Source organism: Boleophthalmus pectinirostris, unplaced genomic scaffold (assembly GCF_026225935.1).
Source record: "Boleophthalmus pectinirostris isolate CB_2022bp ecotype Guang Dong unplaced genomic scaffold, ASM2622593v1 HiC_scaffold_22, whole genome shotgun sequence".
Classification (NCBI taxonomy): domain Eukaryota; kingdom Metazoa; phylum Chordata; class Actinopteri; order Gobiiformes; family Gobiidae; genus Boleophthalmus; species Boleophthalmus pectinirostris.
The window spans coordinates 16,518,343-16,543,776 of NW_026571190.1; the positions used below are offsets into that span (position 1 = coordinate 16,518,343).

General features: G+C 35.4%; 2 protein-coding genes across 5 annotated transcripts; one reads left to right on the forward strand and one right to left on the reverse strand.

The window, feature by feature from the left end:
* The first annotated feature begins 460 nt into the window (after positions 1-460).
* LOC110173875 (zinc finger CCCH domain-containing protein 8-like) lies at positions 461-8,160 on the forward strand. 4 transcript variants are annotated; one of them, XM_055157755.1, is made up of 9 exons: positions 461-837; positions 935-1,010; positions 1,819-2,067; positions 2,928-3,029; positions 3,120-3,234; positions 3,877-3,982; positions 4,079-4,200; positions 4,618-7,564; positions 8,024-8,160. In XM_055157755.1, the coding sequence occupies exons 1-6, from the start codon at positions 770-772 to the stop codon at positions 3,951-3,953; spliced, it is 687 nt and encodes a 228-aa protein (XP_055013730.1). In that variant the 5' UTR covers positions 461-769; the 3' UTR covers positions 3,954-3,982; positions 4,079-4,200; positions 4,618-7,564; positions 8,024-8,160. The 4 variants fall into 4 exon arrangements, with proteins under 4 accessions (XP_055013730.1, XP_055013729.1, XP_055013728.1 ...); XM_055157754.1 differs by having other exon boundaries at positions 463-837; positions 1,819-2,133; XM_055157753.1 differs by lacking the exons at positions 461-837; positions 935-1,010; positions 1,819-2,067; positions 2,928-3,029; positions 3,120-3,234.
* A 47-nt stretch (positions 8,161-8,207) lies between these two features.
* LOC110173840 (integrin alpha-L-like) lies at positions 8,208-23,631 on the reverse strand. Its single transcript, XM_055157751.1, is given in 32 exon segments — positions 8,208-9,223; positions 9,632-9,669; positions 9,672-9,741; positions 10,439-10,501; positions 10,603-10,716; positions 10,811-10,927; positions 10,999-11,055; positions 11,147-11,254; positions 11,512-11,587; positions 11,667-11,744; positions 11,830-11,909; positions 11,984-12,076; positions 12,431-12,572; positions 12,647-12,714; positions 13,110-13,226; positions 13,307-13,470; positions 13,544-13,701; positions 13,771-13,901; positions 13,973-14,170; positions 14,720-14,866; positions 17,291-17,433; positions 17,754-17,871; positions 18,398-18,471; positions 18,547-18,682; positions 18,902-19,055; positions 19,145-19,287; positions 19,413-19,543; positions 19,672-19,786; positions 19,861-19,943; positions 22,151-22,242; positions 22,379-22,490; positions 23,451-23,631. Coding segments are annotated over 32 exon segments (3,618 nt in total). The 5' UTR covers positions 23,521-23,631; the 3' UTR covers positions 8,208-8,995.
* Positions 23,632-25,434: the final 1,803 nt, after the last annotated feature.

Sequence of the window (25,434 nt, forward strand, 5' to 3'; positions counted from 1 at the left end):
ATATGTGGAAGACCAAAGTTCAGCTTCTATCACTGCAACAACTGATGTCATCGTCAGTGCTGATTAATAAGAGAAGATGTTGGGGAAAAAATACACTATTGCAGTGTAAGTTCATCACCAAAATCATTATTAAATAGGCATTTATATTTCATGTTGTATATAATTTCCAGGAAATTGCGTTAGATCCGAAAAGACATGTTTAAACAAATAAATAAATCTGCATTGTAATCATATTTGATATAAGTAGTCCTATGGAAGGATTATGGATGTTTTATTTTGTGTTTCAATACTGTCCATATATCATATGTTTTAGATAATATTATAAAACTTGAGTCTATATTATATATATTTTAATACAGACTTGTTATCCCAATAGTTTTTATATTGTGATATTATTTATCGTGTTCCCATACCCCAATGTCTGCCATGACAATACTTTATTTTCTTCATCAGCATCATCCTTGAAATAACACACGGGTTTAACTTTTGTGGCATTGCTCTGTTTTGCCACTAAATGTCAGTATTTGTCCCGGGCTTACCACGCCCATTCTTCCTTTTTTGGTTGTAGCCAGTGACGCATTTGACAAACGCGGAAGTCGACAGCCAAACGTAAACCGGCAGCAGCGCTGCACATGTAAACAGTCTTGTACAGCTGTGAATCTTAAACTTTTCTCTTTAAAATATTTAGTTTTGTTTAGTTTTATTCTCGGGACAATAACTGTACAGTGTTGCCTTTTCACCTGTAACAACAAACACCTAGTGATGGACAATGGCCTTTTCTAATCTTTTTACCAAGCTTCATAATGTCGACGAAGAAGTAAAGGATCCTAACCACAGGTATTGTTAGTTGAATAGATTGTACATTTCACATTTTACAAAAAATTATTCATTTGAGCTCTTAAATATTTAACGTTATTGTTTAATGTTGCTTTAGGAATAACACTATCAATGGACAAGAGGGCAGCTCAAAGAGGAAACTACACACCACGCAGAGTGGCCCCTATGTGAAGGTTAGTTTTTCATTATTTAAGTCAGTGTAATTTACCTTACAAAATATATATTAATAGATTTAGAAAAACACTAGAATTACAACTAGTATCCACTAAAGCTATTGACCATAGCTCGTCAGGCTTTACCAGACTGACGGAAGCGAGGCTGCCAATCTGCTCCATCAGCCCCTCCGACCACCACCATCCCTCACACACACACCAATTTCATACTATATCTATATCAGAACTAGTGAGAGAGACAGTAGTAGACAGTAGCAATAGACACTGCAGCCCAAGTATCACAGCAGTATCCAGGGGGACCCAGATAAACACAACAGGATAGGCCTTGTTTATGCCCTCAGAATGTGTCCTCTGTAAAGTCTTCTGACACATTTGCTGCTGCATATGCTATAAAAAGCCTGTAGCATCTCAAATATTCATAGCTAGCTCCTTAGCTAATTCCTGCTATCTCCATGGGTATGGGAGAAACAAACTCAGCTCATTTCACAAAATTCAACAGTCCTTTACTTCCCTTACTTCTTAGTTGGTTAAAATCCCATGATATGATGTTAAAAACTGAGCTCAAAAACAAAAAGTTTCAAACATTGCTCAGCATGTGAGCCAGGTAGCCACAAAAGCAGCCAAGCGGCAGACCATATTAAGGACAGTATTATTTTGTGTTGAAAATTACATCGATTTCTGTTTAGTACCGATTTCAAGTTTATAATTTGTAATTTTAGTATTGTGACAACACTACCCAACAGACTGAAAAATATAGTTATTTTTGTCTAGATATTTTTGTAGCAATAACACTATTTCTTTTACACAGAGGCAGTGTCCTGAGCCTTATGCAGCAGGTACATCCAATGCAGAGCAAAATGAGGAACCCAAAACATATGAAGCCCATAGATTTAACAGGGCCAATAACAACCCAAGATCCAGTGTCTCCAGAAATGCATTTTATAGGAACAACCAAAGGACTTTCTCAAGTGATGACAACAATAGAGGAAACACTAGCAATGCAACCACTCAGAAAAAGAAGACAATTAAAAACAAAAGGAAGAAAAAGACAGAGAGGGTGAGTGAAAATGGGCAAAGATACAAGAATGCTCAGAAAGATCAACAAAATAAAGACCGCACACAGGTAAGTTACTAACTGTGTTTAATTTAAGAAGAGTGCATTTTCAGTCAGACGACCTTCCACTCATTCATTTCTGTGACTGGAGCTTGCAGTGTTTGTCTTACCCAGGGACACTATTGTTTCCATGGGGGATTTCAACAGGCAACCATTTGGTCAAAGGGCAAATGCTTACAAGCTAGGTTTCTGCTACTACTTAATTTAACCCTCACGTTCTCCTCGGGGTCACATTGACCCGTAGAATTTTTTTTCCTTCTCGCTCTCTTGGGGCGGGTCAATCAGACACAAAAATGTATTTTTGAGAACGGGAAGGAAAAAAAAAATTTCTTCAGGTCAATGTGACCCTGAGATGAGGGTGAGGGTTATTAGATGCAAACACTTCATGGCTCTACAAGAAGTGAACAGGAAGTTTATTTGATATAAAGAACAATGCAATTAAAAATTTGTTATGGGTGGATCAACACTAATATTGTTGAAAAATATTATTACTGACAATTGTTAAAAAATATTATTACTGAGAAGTACAAGGTATTAATCATCATGCAGAAAATATCAATACTCAGTCTTTATGCCACAGTAAATGACATAAAGAGAGCCTTTATAGGCCAAGGGAAAATTTCATTAAAGCAGAGGCATTTCAATGTGTCTTATACGAAACTCATTGATATAATGCAATCAGAAAGACATTGCAATACTGGCTCTAGTATTACTTGGCACTGAATCAAACAAAATGGACCTAAACTGTGCCTATTATTGTAGTTGAGGGGTTAAGGTAATCTGTGTGTGGTGTTTCTTTTCAGCCTCGTCAACCCTTCATGTCCCAAGATTTTAAGGAGCAACATTCTCTGGAGGTGGATGGACATCTGCTTTGTATTCATTTCATTCGAGGGAGATGCATCAAGGTAAAATCATAAAGATACATAAAATAGACACATAATTAAATGCAATAATAACTTTTAAATAAAGCATGATTTGTGTTTTCAAAACATTAGGGAGAAGAGTGCCAATTTGAGCATATTGAAGTATACAATGGTCTAATTAAAGAAGCCTGTAAATTTTATATCCAAGGATGTTGCTTAAAAGGGAAGATGTGTCCGTACCTGCATGATATCCTTTGATCAATTGTTTGATATATGCTACTACTACTACTCCTGCTGCTGCTGCTACTACAACTACTACTACTACTACTACCTACCTACTACTACAACATATTCATGGGTTTCACAATTATTACTACTGCTCTTACAATTACTTGAACTACAATTACTACTGTTACTAACTGTTCCTACTACTATATACTATCATTACTGTTATTACTACTACTACTACCACTATTACTAGCACTGTTGCTTCTGCTACTACATTAGTTACAACCCTTTGTGCAGTGCTCACTGGCATTGTGTCTCTGAAGACATTTCACTTATTTTGCCCACATAAGAGTGTGTGTGTGTGTGTGTGCGTGTGCGCGCGCACGTGTGTGTAAGTGAATGATTGGTGGTGTTTGGATGGGCCTATAGCACAGATTGACAGCTTCGCTTCTGTCGGTCTACCCCGGGGCAACTGTGGCTACAAAAGTAGATTACTACCAACAGTTATGGAGTGAATGAATAGTGACTGCAGTGTTGCACATCTGAAGTGTTTTGCCATGCTTGTAAAGACAAACAGGAGACATTTTTATTATTATTACTATATGATTATTATTACTGCTAGAATTACTACAATTAGACCACTCCTTAATTTGAGTTTTACAGACTTTTCCTTGTAAGTTTTTTCACACAAAAGGCTACTGCAGACGAGACCCCTGCACGTTTCTCACGATCCACTGACTGACTTCACAAGAAAGCTTTTGAAAGATGTGAGTAACATTTTATTATACTATCCAAGGATGTATGTTTTCACAAAATTGACATAACAGAGTTAATTAATAGCTTTTGGATTTGTGGCATTATAGTTAATACAACAGCAAAATCAACTCAAAAAGAAAGCAGAAGAAGAGGCTTTAAATCAAACTGAAAATGTATGTGAAGCAGTTGAAGAAAACACAACTATGGACGTTGTCATACCATCTGCCAGGTAAGGATAGAGGTTACAACTACATATTGCAGTTTTTATTATTTCATATACTGTACAGATTAAGTTATTAAAATAGTAATCTAAAGAATCTATATCTAACCTGCTTTTGTGAGCTTTGTTTGATTAGGTATGTTAGCATGGCGATGACAAACTTAATTTACATATTTTATTGGCCAACATTGCTGATGGAGTTTTTACTTACTTACTTACTTTACTTATTTTTACTTTCCCATTTGTGTTTTTATTCTTTTTGTTCAACCTTTATTATTGAGATTTATTCAAAGCCTGTCTGAAGTGAAAATGTTTTAGATTTTGTGTTTTTATGTAAATTCATTATTCATATGTATATTTCATGCTACATTTGCCTGACTTATTTACACAAAACTGTATTAACAGTATTTTCCATGTTTATTTTAGGCAAAATTTTTATCATAGTACAGAAACACCTGTTGATGAGGGCACTTTGATACCAGAGTCGGAACAGACAGCTGATATAACGGAGGATGACAATACGTTACAAACTGAAAATAATCTAGAGCCTGAAGAGTCTTTACCCTCTGCTTTGGACCAAGCAGGACCTGTGTGCTATTCTGTGGAAGCCATGCTTGGACCCAAACTTTTCAAACCATGCTGCTATACTGCCCCAAAAAGTCAAGAAGCAGCACTGTTTGATCCAAAAACAACAGATAACTGCTCTTCAAATCTTATCAAAACTTCTTTTGCTGTCGCCAGTATTCTTAACACAAAATCTGCTCCAACTTCAAGACTCCTACCTACTCCACCCATAGCCCCAGCAATAGTAGCATCATGTCAGTCAAATAAGGAAAGTAACTTAATATTCAATGATAAATACAATGTGTCATCAAGCATAAAGGAGAAAATGTTCAAGAAACCTAGTCAGGACTTAGCCACATCTGGATATCACAATAAACAATATAAAAAACCTGATTCAAAACTAGCTTTTTGTGGTGCAAAAATTGAGTGTGAACCTTTTAATGCAAAAGGAGAATTGAGAGTAGGATCTAATGCACCAAACTCAATACTTAAGGGTAAGAAGGTTGCAACAGACTGTAATAGCCAATATATTACTCTAATGGGAAGTAATTGCCCATCTCAAAAATATCTGACGCCTCACATTCAAAAGACAAATTTGGTGAATACGAATGTGGTTCAAATCAGTCATATTTTAAAGATAAACCTGCACTATCTCTGAAAAATAAGGACAAATCCTTTAGCAATTCTTTATTTAAAAAGGAGATGACACCCATTCAACAAAGCCTGAAGGAAACCAACAGTGAAACAAGCCTGAATGCCCTATCAAGTACCATTAAAAATGTTGCAGAAAATAGGCAAGAAAATGTGGCTTCTTCCTGTAACAAAACAACATCAAGATTAAATAGTCTTTTTGCAAGTCTTACTCCAGATATGGATCCGACTTCAACGGTTAAGAATAGTGTTAGTGGCACCACAACTGTCCAAAGTTCCCAAAGATTTGAATCTGACTGTGGCAATCAAAAGGTTAGCAGTAGTAAAACCAAGCAAAAGGGAATTGAAAGTGATACAAGTCCTCCTGCCAAGAAATTTCATGCTCTTTTTGCAAGTCTCACTCCAGACTCCGATCGAACACCAACTGTTAGCAATGGCACCAGTGAGAAACCAGCTGTACGAATTGCCCCAAAATGTGGGAAATCAGTTTCAGCTAGTAAAAAGAGCACTTGTGGTTCAAATAAAGAAACACAGCCAGGTCGATTTACTGACAATACTCCAATAAGTACAAATAGTAAAACAGATTATCATAGTAAAATGTTGGCCTCCACTTCTGTGACAGCCAATTTCAAATGTTCAACTAAAGAGGAGGACATGGAAAGTACTAAGAGTCTTCCTGCAAAACCATTTCAAAGTCTTTTTGCAAGTCTCACACCAGACTCTGATCGGACATCAACTGTTATTAATAGTGTTGGTCACAAACCAGCTGTCTCAAGTGCCCAAAAAGTCAAGAACTCAATTTGTGATTGTCAAAAGGTTAACTGTGATTCAAATCAAGCTTTAAAACCAAGTCAGTGCACTGGGAATACATCAGAAAGCCCAAATAATAGTAGCAGTAGTAACCATATGCAAGTTGAGGCAAGTACTGAAACTCCAAGTAACAACAGTGAAGGGTTGGTCACCTCTTCTGCAAGATCAGAATTTAAAGTTACAAACAAGAAAAATGAAAAGAAATTTCATCAAAGTCTTTTTGCAAGTCTCACTTCAGATTCAGACCAAACAACAGCTGGCAATAATTTTAGCAAAAAAACAACTGTACCAAATGCCCAAAAAGTTTATCAATCTATTTGCACCAGTGAAAAGATTAATTGTGGTTCAAATCAAGCAACAAAGCAAAGTCAATGTCCTGGTAACATGTTAGAAAGTATGCATAATAGTAGTAATCATAGTGAAAGGTTGATCTCTGCAACAACCAATTTAAAATCCTTGAAGAAAGAAGACACCGAAACTGCCAAAACTGCTTCTGCCAAGTTATTTCAAAGTCTTTTTGCAAGTCTTACCCCAACTGTTACAAAAAGTGTCGGTGACAAACTAGATATTTGTGCCCACAATGTTGAAAAATCCAAATGTCAAAAAGACAACAGTGATTCAAATCAAGCCAAGTCTGCAAAGCAAAGTCAATTCACTGAGAATTCATCAGAAAGCACATATAATGACAGTTGTAGCACTTATGATGAAGTGGGCTTGGTAACTGAAAGCACAAAAACTAAGGGTCAAAAGTTGATTTCCTCATCTGCAACGTCCAATTTACAAAGTAAAAACAAAAAAGATTACCCCGACAGCACTAAGACTCCCCATGCCAAGTCATTTCAAAATCTTCTAGAAGTGGATCCGACATCTACTGTTCAATCTCAAAAAGTTGAAAAATCCATCTTTGATAGTCCGAAGGTTAAATGTGATGCAAGTCAAGCCACAAAGCAAAGTCAATATAGTGAAAGTACACCCAAAAGCAGCAGTAGCAGTAGCCACGCTGTAGCAGCAAGGACAGAAACTTTAAATAATAATTGTCAGAAGCCAGTCTCCTCTCCTGCCATGTCAAAAGGAGAAAACCAAGAGACTGAAAGTGCCAAATCATTTAACAACATTTTTGCAGCCCCTCTTGGTGAATCTTCAGCAACAAATGACTCAAAGATGCCTTGTTTGCCCAATCGAGCCCAGTGTATGGGTGGTAAACTATCACATAATAAACACTCCCTTGCATCTTATACTGAAAATAAACGGATTGAAGAAAGTAAAAATGAACCTAGAAAGAAATCTGCAACTAACTCATCCAATGTGCTTAATACAGCATCAGCAAGGCCCCAACAAACAAACAATGGTAAGTTTTTGGTAGACATGTTTGTAAATGTAAACATAAATCTAGAGGTGGGTAGGGTATTTTTTATATTTACTACTTTACAGGCACCATACTTTTAACTTTTAGCCGAGTTATATATTTAAAGGTGCTTTAATAGTATTTGAGTAAAGATCTTATCTTTCTTCCCACTGTGAGTTAGCCATAAGCCACAAAAGCTTTATATTGTCAAAATTAAATTATTTTGAAAATTTTAATTCCTTCAGTTTTGATTTCGTTTTCTCCTTTTGTGATTTTGAACATTATTTAATATTGTCTTGTGTAAAATGACTTATGACAGTACATGCTTTGAAGTTTTTTCATTTCTAGGGCCACTACTTTATACTTAATGGGTAGTACAATTTCTGACTACTCTACCCACCTCTGCATAAATTACATAAATGACAGGTATTAAAGTATGTCTTATGTCTTTTGCTTGTACAGGACCTCCCAGTTCAATATTGAGGACACTTTTTCAGCAGCTGAGACCATATGAGCAGCAAGAACATCAAGTCTGTATAAAAGGCAGTATCCGTCCAGGCTAACTCCAGATTTTCTGTCATTAAAGTAAACTTCTGTATAAATTTTGTATTGTAGATATTTTTAGATGAATACATTTGTGAAAAAATAAATTGTATCCACTTTATTTTGCATTAAACTTGTACAGTTACACCAGCCAACAAAGGGTTTTAATACTTAAAACTATGTTCGAACTTTGTCTCAACATAGACATTTATCAAAATGCATCCATTAAATGATCCATTAAATGTTTTCAAATAAAATCTAAACTGTAAAGAATATACAATACATTACAACTTAAAACTAATTAATAACAATTCATAAATCCACTAAAGGGGCCAGTTTTTACCTGCTTTTATTGTTAATGGGTTAACGGGAGTACCCCTGGCCCTCATTGAATTGAATAAGTTATATAAAAAGTGTATAAAACAATGAATAATAATATATAATAAAATATAACGACAGTAATAAGAAAAGTCATGCATAATAACATTAACAAACTTCAGGTAAGGCAGAAAGGATGTAACAATATCTTCTCGTCAAGTCAGGCAAAAATAAAAGTAAAGTAAGTAAGCAAGTAAACAAAAAACTAAATTAACTGCATAGACCATGATTTACTCCATTTCAGTGCAGACAACATGCTTTGACAAATCTTTGATGCTATAATTACTGCCATCTTTTTAAACTCTCCAAAATATTGCAAGAAATATCGTACCATAGGATTTGGATATTATATTTCTACACATTTTTTTTTTTTTATTATTCAGAACTTTGCACTGCAGTGGTCAGCTTTGTTGACACTCGAATTGCTGTCGTAACCTTGTTTGAGGCAAAAGCATGTACAAAATTGATTTTCTTCCCAAGTTGTTTGTCACACTCCCCTCAAGTCTCTACACATCAGTTGTTCACATCAGTTGGGATCGAGGACATCTCCTGTTTTTCCAAAAGCACCTTTTGTTCAGGCTCATCTTCAGGTTCATCTTCTTCAGTCTTGTCTTCTTCAAGTTTGTCTTCTTTGTCGTCTTTGTCGGATGAATGATTGGCCATTCCATTTGTAACTTCTGCCTCCTCAGCGTCATCCTCTTCTTGGACCATGTCGTGCATTTTCCTCTTAAAGCATCCCAACTACAGATCAGAATTAGAAAAGGTATTATTGCGATTTCAGTGAACAGAATTCACAAACTAGAAAGTTGCTTTGGCGGTATGGTGCAACACAAAACTATGACTAATCATGGTAAAATATAAGATAAAATAAAGTCATGCACAAAAAGGTAAAATAAAAATAGACTTTGACTAAATATAAATACAAAAATAAACAGTATGGATGGAACAAAAGTGCAAAATAAGCAGTGCATATAGATTCATTCTAAGCAAGAAAATGTTCTTGCACACACATAGCTACACTGTTCTACATAATAATCAACATCCATCTACACTTTAAAAATGTATAGCTTATCTCTTGATCAAAGAATAAGATAAATGTTTGAAATATGATGACCAGTGGAAACATTTAGTAAATAGGATTTTTCTTACCTTAAACATGATGACTGTGATGAGAATTAATAGAAACAGCCCCCACCAGCTCCAGTCACAATGATGAGCATTTTGTCAGGCAAAACCATCAACTCAATAAGGACCTCACTCTGTTGGGAAAAAAACATACATATTTTTTGAGTTTAGGGATGAAAATTATAAATGTTCTATACAGTGCATTATTTGTACGCTTTGATACATTCAAAGACCAGAACAGTGGTTACTGTGGCATGTTAGTACAGACATTTATCAGTAACCAGAGAGTGACAGACATTTAGAAATATTTTTTTAATTATAGAAAAACAATGAATTACAATAAACACTGTATACAATGTATTCATAAGGGAATACTTATGCTTAACATTTATAATCACAACTGCACCTTTTTTACATTTTTAAATGGATCTCTGCAGTTATTTGTTTTGTTTGTATTGTCTAAAATGCATCGATTCATATTGCACAAAGCTCCATTGCAAGTATCCTGTATTGCATTTGCACTTCTGCAGCATTTTTAGCAAGACGCTTTGAGTCAAAAACAGTACTACATATGTCCAGCTAAATGCTTCTTAAAAACAGTTTAACATAAAGGTGCACTTTTCTGGTGGAGGAACTGTGCTCCATGCTGTTCTCCATGGTTATTGTCTTGTCTGGAATGTTCCATAGTATGGTATTAAACATACCTAATTTTGCATTTATTTCATTCCATGTGTTTTTACCAAAATGCATTGTTACTCCACAGGACTCCAGAGAAGTTACACAATGCATCTTTAAACTAACAAATGTATCAACATACAACATACAACATACCGATTTCACTGATGGCCCAACATCCTCCCAGGAGCTGTTGTCATCTGGACTCTCCCTTTTTCTCTGCCAAAAAACATCATATTGAAATGTAATAACTCTCTGTAATAACTTGATGTCACAATAGTCTGAATGAATACATTGTAAATTAAACTCTTGTAACACACCTTTTGATTGTAAGAGTCCAGTGAATATTTCTTTGTGTCATAAGCAACAAATAAAAAACTTTCAAACACAATCCGGTTACCATCACCAGTGTATCGCTTCAGGAAAGGTACATTCTGTGACAAACGGACATTTAATGCTGTTATTACAAATATTACTATTATATATATATATTTTTTGTTGGACTAATAAATATTTGTGGTTCGTTACATCTTGACTGAGATCTTTAAACTGCACTTCTCCAGACAATTCAAACTCCACAGATTCATTGGTCAATAGAAAAGGGTCACAAACTATGTACTTGCATTCTCGCTCTGGGGTGCAGTACTGTAAACAAAATATTGTATTGTAATAATAATATTAAAATAAAATGTAAAAATTGATTAATCATGACTCACTTTAACATTTTGAGATGATGAAGCGTTCCGGTCACTTTCTCTGCAGTGAGTTATATTCTTTAAAAAAAAAAAAAAATAATAATAATAATAATATATAGATTTAAAAAAATATTTTTTTTTTAAGTCAACTTGTTTTTGGACAATTTACCTGCTCGGGCAGGACTTGATAATTGTTCATTTCAAATTTGTGTTCAAGTTTTGTGGGAAAAACGAAAGTCACATTCACAGGAAAATGCATCCACCCGTAATTATCTACCTAAAAATAGACATAAGATCACATTGATTATTTGATTATTATAGCAAATTAAATGGACAAACATATCAGTAATGGCAAACTGTCCTGTTTTTAAATAACACTGATAGATTTTAGTTCTATCTATTCTATTCCAAACATCCAGTTCTATTCTAACATTAACCTGTGGTCTGTCTTTTTTGTAACAAAATGTTATGGCATTTAGTTATAAAACTACCAATGGATGTAATCTGTGAAACATGTGACAACAAACTCCTTACTTTATATTTGGTAACCAGTCTTCTTGGGGCAGGATCCTCAGTGGTAAAATTCATATAAGTGATGCTGTCTTCTCCCCTTAAAACATATACAAAGTACTTTTTATATAATGTTGAAATAATGGTAAAAAACTTAAAGATAATGATGTTGTACTTACACTAAAAGCATCATTTTAATTTCAAATTGAACTGGGATCACTTTGACCATAGAGCCTTTACTTGAGTTTTGATTATCACTGTGGATTTTTTACATTTTAAGTTATTTTGAAATTAGAATAAAAAAAAACTTTTTTTTTATTTTTTTATTTTAATTATTTTTACCTGTGTCCTGTGATATTCACTGTTAAGGACTCCTTCCACTCGTAGTCTCTTATTACATGGAAAAGAGTCATGAACTTGGCCTTAACAGAAAAAGTACACATTATTTTAAGTCAGAATTTATAGCTCATTTTGAAACTACTTTTTTTTTTTTTACCTGTGATTGACTGCGATAAACAGGAAGACTGACATAACAGTCTGTATTATCTTCAGAGTCAAGACAACTGTAAAGTGGTTTGGACTTTGAATCCTGTTTTATTTCAAAGGAATAAAAAAATACAGGTAAAAATTATATAGTATCACAATTGTAGATTTTAATTTGAATCACAATTTTAATTTGAATCTACCACTACTGTACTTTGACATTGCAACAATTACAATTACAATAAAATATCCCCTTTAAAGTAATGAATGTCTCTTTTTTATCTTATTTTGTATTATATTTTACAAGGTTACTAAGGTTAATAATACTGGAAGAAGTCTGTATAATGTGTAGTATTGGAAATTTAAAAGTGTGCATTAGTTCACCAAATGTGTCACCCCACTCTTCACCCCCTGTTCTATACAATGTCCAGTAGAGGAGACAAAAAAGTGTTAACATCACCAGAGCCAGAGTCATCCTGGAGAAGGACAGTCCTGGAGGGTGGTGTATAGTGAGACTGGTGTTGTAGGAGTCTTCACCGCGATTGAACAAAGTCACGCTCATATTGAAGTAGTTATGATCTGCCACCAGTAAAGATGGAGTCCTGAAAGTGGAGAAGGAATTAGAGTCTAATTTGGTTTAATCAAATATTCAATATATATTGTCATAGTTACGTACATAAAGTCAAAATCCACTTCAATTTCAGCTATGCAGGTGTAATTGCGACATCTTTTTTCAAAGGGAACCTGTAAAATTTGATAAATATTTAGTCAAATCTACAGCTTTATTTCATCAGTAGTTTAGTCAGGATTGTGCACATGATTGCAAGTCAGATTTAATGATTTAAATCAAAAATGTTTTGCCACTACAACCACAACTCAACCTTTCTTTTAGATTAATAAATGCATAAACATTATGATAAGACTGTGAAATGATTAATCAGTACATTTAAGAAGACTATTTGCCATAAATCTTAGAAGCTCTTTAGACAATGAGTTGATCTTTTAGGTTAAAGAGTTTGATCAAATGCAGACTAAATGCTGTACATATATTTTGGTTTGGGTTTTAAATAAATTTTTCACAATATGCTGAGACTGTGCTAATCTGCAGTGAACACATTAAGACAAGGGCATGTTTATACCTCCACAGATGCTTCCATATCACTGTCAGTGTTGAGGGTGACATCTGCTTTTCCACTCTCCACTTGTGAAAAGTTCATGTTAATTTTGATTGGTGACAATGTGTCAGTTATACATTTCTGAAAAACAAAATTGTGATTAAGATTTGGATGTGGACAGCGTTTTATATTTTAAATGTATACTATAAATGTCTTCTGACCGGCATGTAAACAGAGCGGTTGAAGCAGGTTTCTCTATCTCTCAGTTCATAAGTTTCAGTTAGATTTCTCCTTTTTGTAGTTGAATTAAAAAAACCTCTAAATGTTTGTCTCATTGGGTCGACATGAAGAGAATAGGAAACGTTCATTCCAGGTTTCACAGCTCCTGCACAGAAGAGTTTAAGATGTGAAATCACTCTTATTGCATTGTATTGTAAATAATTTCTTGATTGTTGCACCTGCAGAGCTCTTTGTTGCCTCGACCATTTCAAAGCAGATTGTCAAAGTGACCAGAGGTATAAAGTCATCACTTTTACTTGGGCATTTGATTTTATCAATATTGATTTCATGAGGTTCAAATGTAAAACGAGTCGTAACGTTGAACACTGGCTTGGATCTGCAACAAGAAAATATCAATCAGCACATGTTTAAATGGTGTTTTGTGTTCTTAGTAGGATTTACAAACTTTAAAACGACTGCAGATCCACGAGAACCAACAACAATATCAGGCAGACCATCATTCCCAACATCATTGCTGCCATCTATGGACTGACCAAAGAACTGCAGTCTAGAATTCACATTCTCCCCCAGGATCCTCTGCAAAAACAGTGGTTTGTCAAATTTTAGGCATCATTTTGAGTAACCTATTACACCTGTATTTTACATACCTGGCTGTGTGTGCTCCGTATGCCACTGCTCCTGTCCCCGAGGTACAGATACACTGCTCCTCTGTTCTGGTTTTCCAGTGGGGCCCCGACAGCAGCGTCTCGGAGTCCATCCCCGTTCACATCAGCCACACTGGCGATAGTCGTGCCAAACCGCCCCATGACATGTGCAGTGATGTCAGATAGTTTTACCAGCTTCAACTGTGAAACAAAAATCATAAATGTAACTATGTTGTTAGGGCAGCTTTGTGTCTGTGGCTCAAGTGTTTGCCTACCAATCTGAAGGTTGATGTTTTGATCCCAACTATGGCTAAAGTATACTGATGTTGTGTCATTGGACAAGACACTTGACATACCTGACCATTCCTATGAATAGGGTGTAAAACTGATTGGTGGTGATCAAAGGGGCTACAGTCACAGCTTCCCTTCAATCAATCCATGGCCATAAAATGTTAAGAATGAATAATAATGCATGAAATTTTAAAACAACTTTTTGTCACTGGATAAATTCCCCTGCCACTCACTCAGAGCATGGCAGAGTCTGGCCAGTAGGAGGAGTGGGTTGGAGAAAGTGTCTATGTTAATGAGCTGGGAAAGTACATGAAACATTTAATACCATGTTAAAACAGCATTAAAAAGAGGATCACATAATCATGATGTGATAAAATCACAAAAACAGAAGACCGTCACAGGGATAGATTTTTATCATCATATCAGCAGCCCTAATGAGTACTATACTGTAACTGTCACCTCATCAGTCAGTCTGTAGATGTAGATCTTGCCCTCAGCAGCCTGATGCGTCTGGTAAAACAGAGGAGCTCCCACAAACAGGAAGTCAGTGTTTCCATCAGAGTCCACATCCACGGAGCACACCTCTGCACCAAAGTACGAGCCATGCTGGACATAAAGACACACACATATATTGTACATATTGTTTAACTGTGGGAAGGAGATTTCTTATTTCATTTATTTGTTTCATTTCTTATTTCATGCCAAAGTAGATGCCAGTAAAAGGAAGCTCTCTGGTTTCCGTGCTGTAACCACAGAAAGTGGTGTGCCTCCTCTTAAGACATTATTACAACAAGAAAGACAGCAGTAGGAAACTTTATGGTGCATTGTAGGTATAGCCAATATTTATTTTTAAAAAGGTAGTATGGCTTAGAAAGGGGGTTAGTATAATTCATTGTATTTTTCGTGATAAACAGCAATCACTTCATCTTTTCTTCATTTTCTTCATTTCTCTTAGATTAATCAATTTAACTCATGAGTCTAAATTTAAATAATAAATAAGTGGGAGGTGTAGCTGTCCAAAACAATATCTCAGTGAAGTTAAGACCAGACCTGGTGTGTAAAGAAATAAAAGTTCTCTCACATAAAACTTTCTTAGTGAAATGCTGTTACAGGCCCTCAAATTCAAGCTATGCCTACTTAAACAATATTGGTATCATGACAAAGTATGTGAAACTAAGCTGTAAACAGTGTTTGTAGATAGGTATCTTAATATCAGTAAAAATGCCCTCTTAAAGGAAAGTTCACTACAATTACCTATATATATATAAGTTGAAACAAGACAAAAACCCTTCCAGATTGGACACACGGACATGTCAACCTGCATTGATCATAGTTGTATCTGAACCTAATCTATACACCAAAGCGGCCTATACCCACAGAATGCAGTGACCACAACATTGAGCCATTGGTAAAAAGTGAATGCACCAAAGCACACCCTAGAATTATACACAGAAGATGCTATAAACTTTTCTCAAATTAAGCCTTTATCAGTGACATTCAGAAATTAAACTGTGGTGATGTGTTACATGAGGAGGATCTGGACGTTGCACTGGAAATGTTTTTAAATACATTTCAGCCTGCACGCACCTATCAAAAATGGACAGCTAGGATTAATAGAGCTCCTTGGATTGATAATGAACTGAAGACATATATGAAGGAAAGAAATGAAGTAAAAAGGCAGATCAAAATAGTGGTTACATGAAAGATTGTGAGATGCTATTTTATCAAGCTAAAAGAAAAGGAAACAAGACTATTCAACTCCATTACAGCATGCAAAGATTGCTGAGAAAAGAGGATTAAGAAACATCCAGCCCAGCATGGATGATAAACTGACACAACTTTCTGCAAAATATATTCATAGTCGTATTTTAAACAACGGCATCAAGAAATCAATATTTTCTCAGTACTGGAAAGAAGCTAAGGTTTTACCATTGCCAAGAAGGCATCTTTCAGTGGAGGCAGAATGCAGTATTTGAGCAAATTCAGACCTACTGAACGTGAAAGACAGCAAACTTACACTAAAGGGAACCCTAAATTCATGTACGACCAACTAATACAGAATTCAGACTCAGACGGGTAACTTCAGGTTGGTTTCTCATCTTAAGAGCTTGGAACAATCTGCCCATAACTATAGCCATGATCAAACAAGTTTCAGCTTTTAAGAAACAAACCAAAATGCATCTGCGTAAATTGTATTTGGTAAATGTTTAGACATGAAATTTAAATTGGTATAAATGAAATTTGCTGTGCTCTCCTCTACATATCTCTTGCATGTCTTCTTTAGATAATTATGGATGTGAAATACCTATTAATTTTACTTGAATTTTAGATTGGATAATTACATAAAAATTATCTAATTATGTAAGGATGAAATGGCCACTGCATATTTAAGATTTATTTATTTTTAGTTTTCAGTGATTTTAAAGAGAAGGAAGACTGGCTGACCCTCTGGTACAGCTAATGGGGATCCTAAAAAATAAACAAATAAACAAATACATACTAATTGCCCAAGATCATGGAAATATTGACTAATATCAGTGTTAGCAATATCTAGATTTCACTGCTAAAGTAAATGCCAAGAAAAGGAAGCCGGTTTCTCTATTGTAACCACAGAAAGTGTATATACGCCTCCTCAAGTAATTATTACAAGGGTAAAGACACGCACACCCACGAGTAAAAAGTCTGCTGAAATACTGAAAAAGTTTCACATAATTTATGCGCAAGATTTTTATAGTGCACTGGACGATATAGCCAATAACTAATATTTGCCAATGTTGTGCTAAGATGTTAAAATTTGTAGTAAAACCCACAAAGGGGCTATAATATAATTCATTGTATTTTTGTAATTGATCTCTTTAACTAATCATTGCCCTTGCATTTTCATTTTAGTCTGAATGTTTTTTTTTGTTTTTTGTTTTTTAAATATTGATCAAATATTGATCAATACTAACAAAGATATATTGTCAATCCCTAGTGCACAGAAGAACACAAATAAGCTATACACCTACATGCAGTTTAATAGCTACCCACCTGCTCTCCGCTGATCCTTTGAGCAGGAGTCCACTTGCCACTTGTGGATATAAAAAGCACAACTTGTCCCATGTGCTTGTATCTTGGAGCACCAGTGAAATACAGGGCAGTCTTGTTTTTTTCCCCCACTGACACAGAGTAACCTACAGTAATACAACAGACAGAGGCTCAACAGGCAGTCTTGTATCCCTTTTCTCTAAAAATACTCACAAAATACAACAGTAACTATCTGTAACTCATCACAAATTTACCTTAGTTCCTTAAATGTTATATTGTTGTACACCTGATGTGCTTTCTTTATTGCAACACTAAATAAATTCACACTTCATATGCTGAAAGTGCAGCCGCAGTTAATGAAGTGGTAGTGGTAATGGTATATCCAGGGCTAGTACAATAGTACACTGACTTATAATGCAGTTTTAGTCAAATAACTGAACTGTCTTCTTCTCTAAGGAGCCCATACCCATGTAAGAGTCTTCCTCCTGCTCTGAATCCTGAATCTGAGTCTCAGTTTCCCCTCGGAGTTCATGAAGAGACCCTCTCCATGTCCGTGAGCCCACCGAGCCCAAGAGCAGAGCGTCCTGTTGACAGAGAAATTATCTTAATTAAACTTTTTTTCCTAAAAAGCACTGTTATTGACAATACATTTATATTTTTCATTATACATTAGCAGTTTTTAAATTAAGATTAAAAACCCTATGTGCAGTTTTAATTACACATTCCCTTGTACATAGGTCAATATAATATAAGAGAGTGAAGGCCTTGCCTGCACAGTGTGATGTGTGAGTCATACTGTATCATTTGTGGTTATTCTTAGTCTCTTATTTATTCATGTTCAGTGGTGGATGTTGTTTGTATGGGGTTATGTTGTAGTAATATCTTTTTTTCTGTGTTAAAGCATGTGACCCTCTGTCCCATGGGAACCAATAAGGGATTATCTTATCTTATTCTGTTAAGAGTATGCACTTTAAACATATGGGAGCATAAACATTTGATTTAAGACTAAACTATGAACTGATAGGTTACTCAGGTCACTTTAGTAATTGCAACCTTTGTGATGTGCTAATTGCGAGTCTCCATAAAAATAAACCTGAATGATCTGCTTACTTTGCCATAGACAGCACTGAGTCCAGTCTGAGACATTTCCTCTCTCAAGTCTCCGGCCAGAGCTGCTGTTGTGCCTGATCATAATAAAACAAACCATAGACTCACTAGTTTGTTTGTTTTTTATGTGCAGAGGGAAATTTTAAAAATACCTTCAGTTTGAAAGATCTTCTTCTGGAAGTTTTCCAGCACGCCTGTCAGCCCGCTGTAGTTTTCAATGTGAAATGTGTTATTGTCCTTGGGCTCTGAAGCAATAACTCTCAATTTTTCCAAATTCACATCTTTCACCTAAAAAAAAAAAAGGACAGAATTACTCCAGCCACGGACATTTTTTAAATTTATTTTTGATGTTTTATTTGTCTTCCCCAAAAATGTTGGACTTAGAAGATGTTTGACCCCTTGTAGGTGAGGCATTAGTATTTTAGTATAATCAGACAGTTTTAAATAATTCTAAGGGAGCAGCAGTACCATAGTTAAGGAAGTGTTACACACAGTTCTGCCACTTACCCCAATGACAAATCGAATTATGTTCATTGAGTCATACTTCATGATAGATTTATGGATTGTGTCCGAGTCACTTGGATTACCATCTGTGATTAAAACCAGCACTTTGGTTGCATCAGAAGATCCTCCATTTGAAGTATTGTTTAAATGGTTTGTTCTGAAATGGGGAAAAAAGTTGGCAACAAGGCTAAATAGGTTTGTTGTAAATAAATCATCATCAGAACTTCAAGTTGATCTCAAACTCACAGAACAAAATTCAATGCTCTGTACGTGTTGGTGAGCTCTCTTAATTGTGGTTCTTTCTTGAGTTTACTGCTGGCTGTACCGTTTGTGTAGTCATTAAAAGTAAAAACTGTCTGTACTGTAGATGAAAACTGCACTGCTGCAAACTAAAGAGCAAAAATCAAAAGTATGGAAATTGATTAAATAAAAATCATGATGCTGTAGACCCTGGCCAGTGAGTCTTTCTTCTTGAAATAAACTTGGTATGTCCAGGCTAGTTATGTATAATTACCTTTATAGAAGTGTTTTTAAGGTTCGACATGATATCCTCAATGAAAACCTTATTTGTTTCAAACTCTTCTGCTGTCATACTTAATGATCCATCAAACAGAAAAGCAAGGTCCACTGTCTTTTTGGTGCAAGCTGAAAATATATTTTTGGATTTGGATTGACATCAAACGAAAATTATCTTACATTAATAAACCTCTAATACTAATTACAATATCATAATATTGGCAATGCTTTACTGTAATTTGAATTTGAATTCTCACCTTGAAAAGCAGGTTTAAAGACTGACTGTTCCAGTAGTTGTTCAGTCAGATTGTAGCACACACTATTCATGTAGGAGTTTTCATTACACCTAGTAACAATATTGGGACTGCAAACCTGAAAGATTAGTTTATATAATTATTTAAAGTAATAAAAAAAATCTGTATATATTTTAATTACTGAGGACTTACAGTTAGTTGATTTTGTATAAGATCCTTTGCTACTGACAACCCTAAGTGCTTAACAGGGATTTCTTCCTCTCTGACAGTGACAGCTAGAACAAAATATCAATAAATAATCAGTTAATTATGTATTTGAATAAATTCAAAGGCCAAGTAAACATCAATAAACAAATAAAAAATGCAACAACTGCCTAGTTAGAATTGATATGATATGAACTAAAGGTCTGAAAAGATTATGAAAATGCAGATACTGTTGTATTGTGGGCCTATGGGAGTCATATGAAAACTGGTTTATAGATCTGGACAAATTAAAGCTTCACTATGTAACTTGGTATGGGGGGCTGCCAACTGCATCTCTCCACGGAAATGAGTGCTATTCATGATAAAATAATAATAAATGTTATTGCTTTTGCTGGAATGGTCCATAGTATGACATGAAACATATCCATCTCCATGGATAGAAGTACATGACAGAACCAGGTCAAGTTGCAAGTAGAGCCCGACTGATATGGATTTTGTTGTGGCCGATATGATACTGATATAATGGGAGTTGGCACTGCCGATATAATCACCGATATATTTAGTGATGTAAAAATTAACTGTAAATCTTGAATTATTTAAAAAAATAAAAACTTATGTCTGGCTCTGGTGGATTTTAAACTGGGTCTATATAGGCAACATTTATTGTTATTCTGCCTCTTTACATGATATGTCATAGGACTAAAGCAGGTCTAAAGCAGGACTAAACCAGAACTGAACCAGGACTAAACTAGGACTGAAAAAGGACTAAAACAGATCTAAACTATGTGTAAAACAGGACTAAACCAGAACTTAACCAGGACTGAGTGTCGGGACTCGATCTCTATCTCTCGCCCTCTCTCGACCCCAAGATTAGTCCTGGTTTATTTATTTTATGCTGAATATATTTATGCACGTTTTTTTTTACCCTATGCACACGCATATTTTTGAAAGTTTAGTTTTTAGCCGCCGCCGCTGTCAAACTGCCAAGAGTCTGCCCGCCACGTGAAGAGAAAAAAAGTGAGAGAAAGAGAAAACAGGACTCCCAATCCCAATAAGGATCAGGATCCCGTCGTTCGCTTCAAAGAGCCGGCTCTAAGAGCCGCTCCGTTCGCATCACTACTAGCGAGTAAATAAACAATCGCTATTAGTCTTTAGCCGTAAATGCTGCGTGCCGCAGTAATTAATTATATGCGCAAATTTCATCATTCACACGTCTATTCACAGCTCATTTACATATCAATACAGATCCAGTAACAAATATACGGCCAATATAGTCACTTTACAATAGGCCAATAGAAAACAGCCTGTTTATGTGTGAGAGCTACAGCAGCTAATCGCTAACTAATCAGCTAGCTTCGAAGTCGACATATTATCAACACTCACCGCTCACACACTCTCCTCCTCACATCACAAGTCTGCACTAATAAAAGTCCTTTTAATCCAGACTCAAACGATTGTCCGTAAAAAGAATATAATCTCAGTGTTGCACGCATGGATCTGTCTGCGGGTGTAAACAAACACACGTGACTCTGGGGGTGTGTTCAGGGACAGTACGGACACACACACACTGACAAATGACTCCGCAGTCATTTATCTGTCTGTAAATTGGATTAAATGAACATAATGTAGAGAGTCTAAGATTTCTAACGAGGTATAACATGCCGCAGTGAAATATCGGCCCCTATCAGCAAGCACATCGGCCGATAGCCGATATGCCTCCAGGTGCTCATATCGACCGATAATATCGGCCAGCCGATATATCGGTCGGCTCTAGTTGCAAGTATACTTGTACTTGAATAAATGCAGGAAAAGTTGAATGCCATACTGTGGCACATTTCAGGCAAAGTAAAACAAACGTGTACCTTTAACGATACTGAAGTTAGATCGTACTGTTATCACGAAATCTTGTACAATTTTGTTTCAATATGTTTATGAAGCAATGAACTGTGAGCTTCTTTTGAAAGTTCACATGTCACTGGTTAAATCGACTCACTCAAGTTTCAGCAAATCACTCACATAAAACATGAAGAGGAGTGGGGAGAAAAGTAAATGGTATATGTGTGTTTGAACATGGAGCTGCGTTAAACACAAAGCACTTGGTCACAGTAATGAAAAAAACTTGTAATTAATGAAATGCAACACAGTTTAATGCCATATTGTGAAACATTTCATGCAAAGCAAATAACATGTCCATGGAAACAAGCAGATGACTGACCCTAATAAGAAAAGATAAATAGTGCTTCTTTAAGCACTATATTTCAATAGGACAACTGGTTACCTTTTGCTGTGAACTGAAGAGGGATGCGGTTTTGCTTTTGGAGATAAACTCCACCAGATCCATTCTTATACAGAGGAGCAGTTACTATGATTCTGTGGAGGAGTAACATTTAAAAGGGAATGCAGAGGAAACAACAATTCTGCTATACATAGTTTGATCATAGAAATGTCACATATTACTGAAAAAAATAAAAAGTATTATTTTGCAAAAGGAATAAAGGATGCTCACCCTTTGCTGCTCTTGGACCCAACTTGTAGCACTTTGAATCCAAAGAAATCATTTGCACTTCCATTGTAAACTTCAGGGTCCCTCAAATCAATGTTAAAGGCCAAGGAGACTGCTAGAATGAAATTTATTGGTCACATTTATATTGGGGTTGAACAAACAACGCAACAAACTTAGTTTGACTGAATCTGCTTCTTCAAGAGAAAGTTTGGTATGCTATGCTTTTATAGTATTGCAGCAGTCAATGTTTTGAAAGGAAACAGTGACATGCACTTGAAGGTTCAGCAACTTTTCATCATAGGCTCATCTACTGACACAGCATTTTAATATCAGACATGCGGTTGACAAAAAATAGCCCTCAGACAAATTAGATGTACTTAAACAGAAAGGAGAAATACTTATAATACAAGATAATTATTTCCTTTTTTTTCATTGGTCACATTATTGCCTTTCTTTGTCATTTGTTAACACTGTGAATTTTATGTCAAATTAGGTTTTTAGATCTTTTTTGTGATATAGTAATAGTGACAAAATATTTATTATTTGACACATAACACAGATTTCATCAAAGTAGCAACCATAGGTGGTGCATAGAAGCAGGTTGCCATTTTGCAAACACTTTTTTGTGGTTTCATGTTAGTATCAGACAAGTGAGCATTTCATTTCCTGTACTGTCTGAATTAGAAGATCAGAAAGCTATCAAAAGCTACAAGAGATAAGCTGCAATTAATCGCAATCGAATCAAAAATGCAATATGAATTTTATTTTATTTTATGTATTTATTTATTTATTTTTAAGTAGGCCTCCTAATTTCCTCCACAAACTAAAAACTGCTAACCCTGTAGCTACATCTGTACCAACACGTTTTGAAACACGAAGTTTATCACTTCATATCACCTTTTCTGTAAATTCTCCTGGACATGTTTTAAATGTGAACTCTGAACAGACTGATATTAATAAAACAAATCTCTAATCTAATCGCAATCGCAATGCTTGTCAGAAAATTCTCAATTATACATTTTTCCTAAATCTGCTACTGAACTGTCTATAAATACTAGTACATAAATATTCTTACCTGTTGCACACATGTATAGAAGAAGGAGGATTTTGCGTTTTTGATGCATATTGGAGCCAGCTGTCCTCATCTGTACCCGCTTTTATCGTGTGGCTCGCGTTTCCTGTGTTCTTGGGCGTTTTTATTACAGGTGGTGTGACATTTTCTCATAAGATGCTCTCACTGAAAACACGTCGCCAGCTTCCTCTTTCTGGGAGGATGACCCAAGTCGCTTTCTCGCGCTTCCTTTTCTGACATGTGGTTTTGACAACGTGCCACTCCTCGTCTCCACAGAAATGTTTACCGTATACTTTCCAGGGTACGAACCAGATCATCTTAAGCTGTTTGTTGAATTTGTCTAACATTCAGCTCCTGTTAGAGCAGACGGCAGAGTTTGGCTGATCAAGTAGCCTATTGGTGATTTTCAGCATTATATAGGCCTAGTTGGCTAATCTAAAATAGTGGATCACAATGTGCTACAAGCTATTTAATATAATTCAATAAGTAAAATTCATATCTAATGAATGTATATATATATATATATATATATATATATATATATATATATATATATATATATATATATATATATATATAAACAGCATCAGCTTAACAAAAGTGTAGGCCTAATGCAATGGTTACACATGTTTCCATTACATTATAGGTTTAGATCTAATTCATTATTTAATATTAACTTGGACAAACTGTGTTGATCCACAAAGGAAGTTAGGCCTAATAGTGTAGTAACGTGAGTACTTTAAACACTGTGTTGCATATTTTACTTTTAATCAAAACAGTAAGATTTTTTTTCATTTTGTAGAAAAGTAGCCTACTAAAATATGTTTAGTAGGCCATATGTCATAGATTGGTCTAGGCCTACTTAAACAAAGAGCATAGTTGCAATTTTGAGTTCACTGTAAATGTTTCCTAATGTCTGTATATATGACTGTACAGAGGGCAGTTCACACTTCCCTCAAATCTCAGAGAAGCTAAACGTTGCACAATAAGCTGCTGTAATGTTTTCAAATACACTTAAAAAGCCCATATTGAGCTAAACTACTTTTTGATCTATGTTATAATGTATGTTGTTTCGATGCAGCTCGCGCAAGTAACAAAAAGCTCGGGAAGTAACAAAAAAACAAGGGTTGTACAGGTAAATTAACAAAACATACTCAAATATATACAGAAAATAACCTAAACTAAGAAACAAAACAACAGAATTAACAGAAAATGAGTTCTGTGCACAAAATGGGTCACACCTGCTTACACAAACTTAAACCACCTAAGTCCACAAACAGAATCTAGTGACCAAATTTTAAAAAGGCACAAAACAGAACTAAACTACAGAACTAGACACACACACAAACACCAAATGGCAGACTCGCCACCAAGGCCTGCAGCCCCGAACAGGTGCTTGCAATCTCCTTCAATAAGGGCGAGGAGGCAGGAGGTGAGGCAGCATTGGCCAGGTGTAGAACTACTCCACCAGTCATGGAACAGGGCTCCCACAGCAGGAAGTCACGGGGACAGGAAAGGAATTAAAATACAACTCAAAGAACTGCAGGCTTGAGGCCATAACAATGTTTCGTCATCAAAAACATACCTGCAGTTTTGTGTCATTTACACACACAAACTAAAAGATAAAAACACTCTGTTCTACCTTGTAATGTCATGTGGTGATACAGGACATGCACCACTGTGTTTATTTATATTATTTATATTATATTTATATTAAACTCTATACACCTTCACACAAATGGATAATTTTAGCCCTGAAAGTACTGACCTTTATGGAGATCAAAAAATGAAATAGATATACAGTAACTATTAACTTGAAAACTACCACTTTGTGACATCACAAGGTGGAGCATAATAGCATTTTGAGCTTTGAAATTGAAACAAACTAATAATAAAGATTTACTCAAACAAATGTGAATGAAATAAAACACAACTCCAGGTTTGTTTCTGATGAGATGAAAACATTATAACATGACTAAAGCTCACA

Excerpts from the sequence above, each read along its gene's own strand:
- LOC110173875 (XM_055157753.1), top strand. The coding sequence starts at position 5,458 with ATGACACCCATTCAACAAAGCCTGAAGGAAACCAACAGTGAAACAAGC. Across the intron at positions 7,565-8,023 it reads GCCCCAACAAACAAACAATG|GACCTCCCAGTTCAATATTG; the intron begins GTAAGTTTTTGG and ends TTGCTTGTACAG.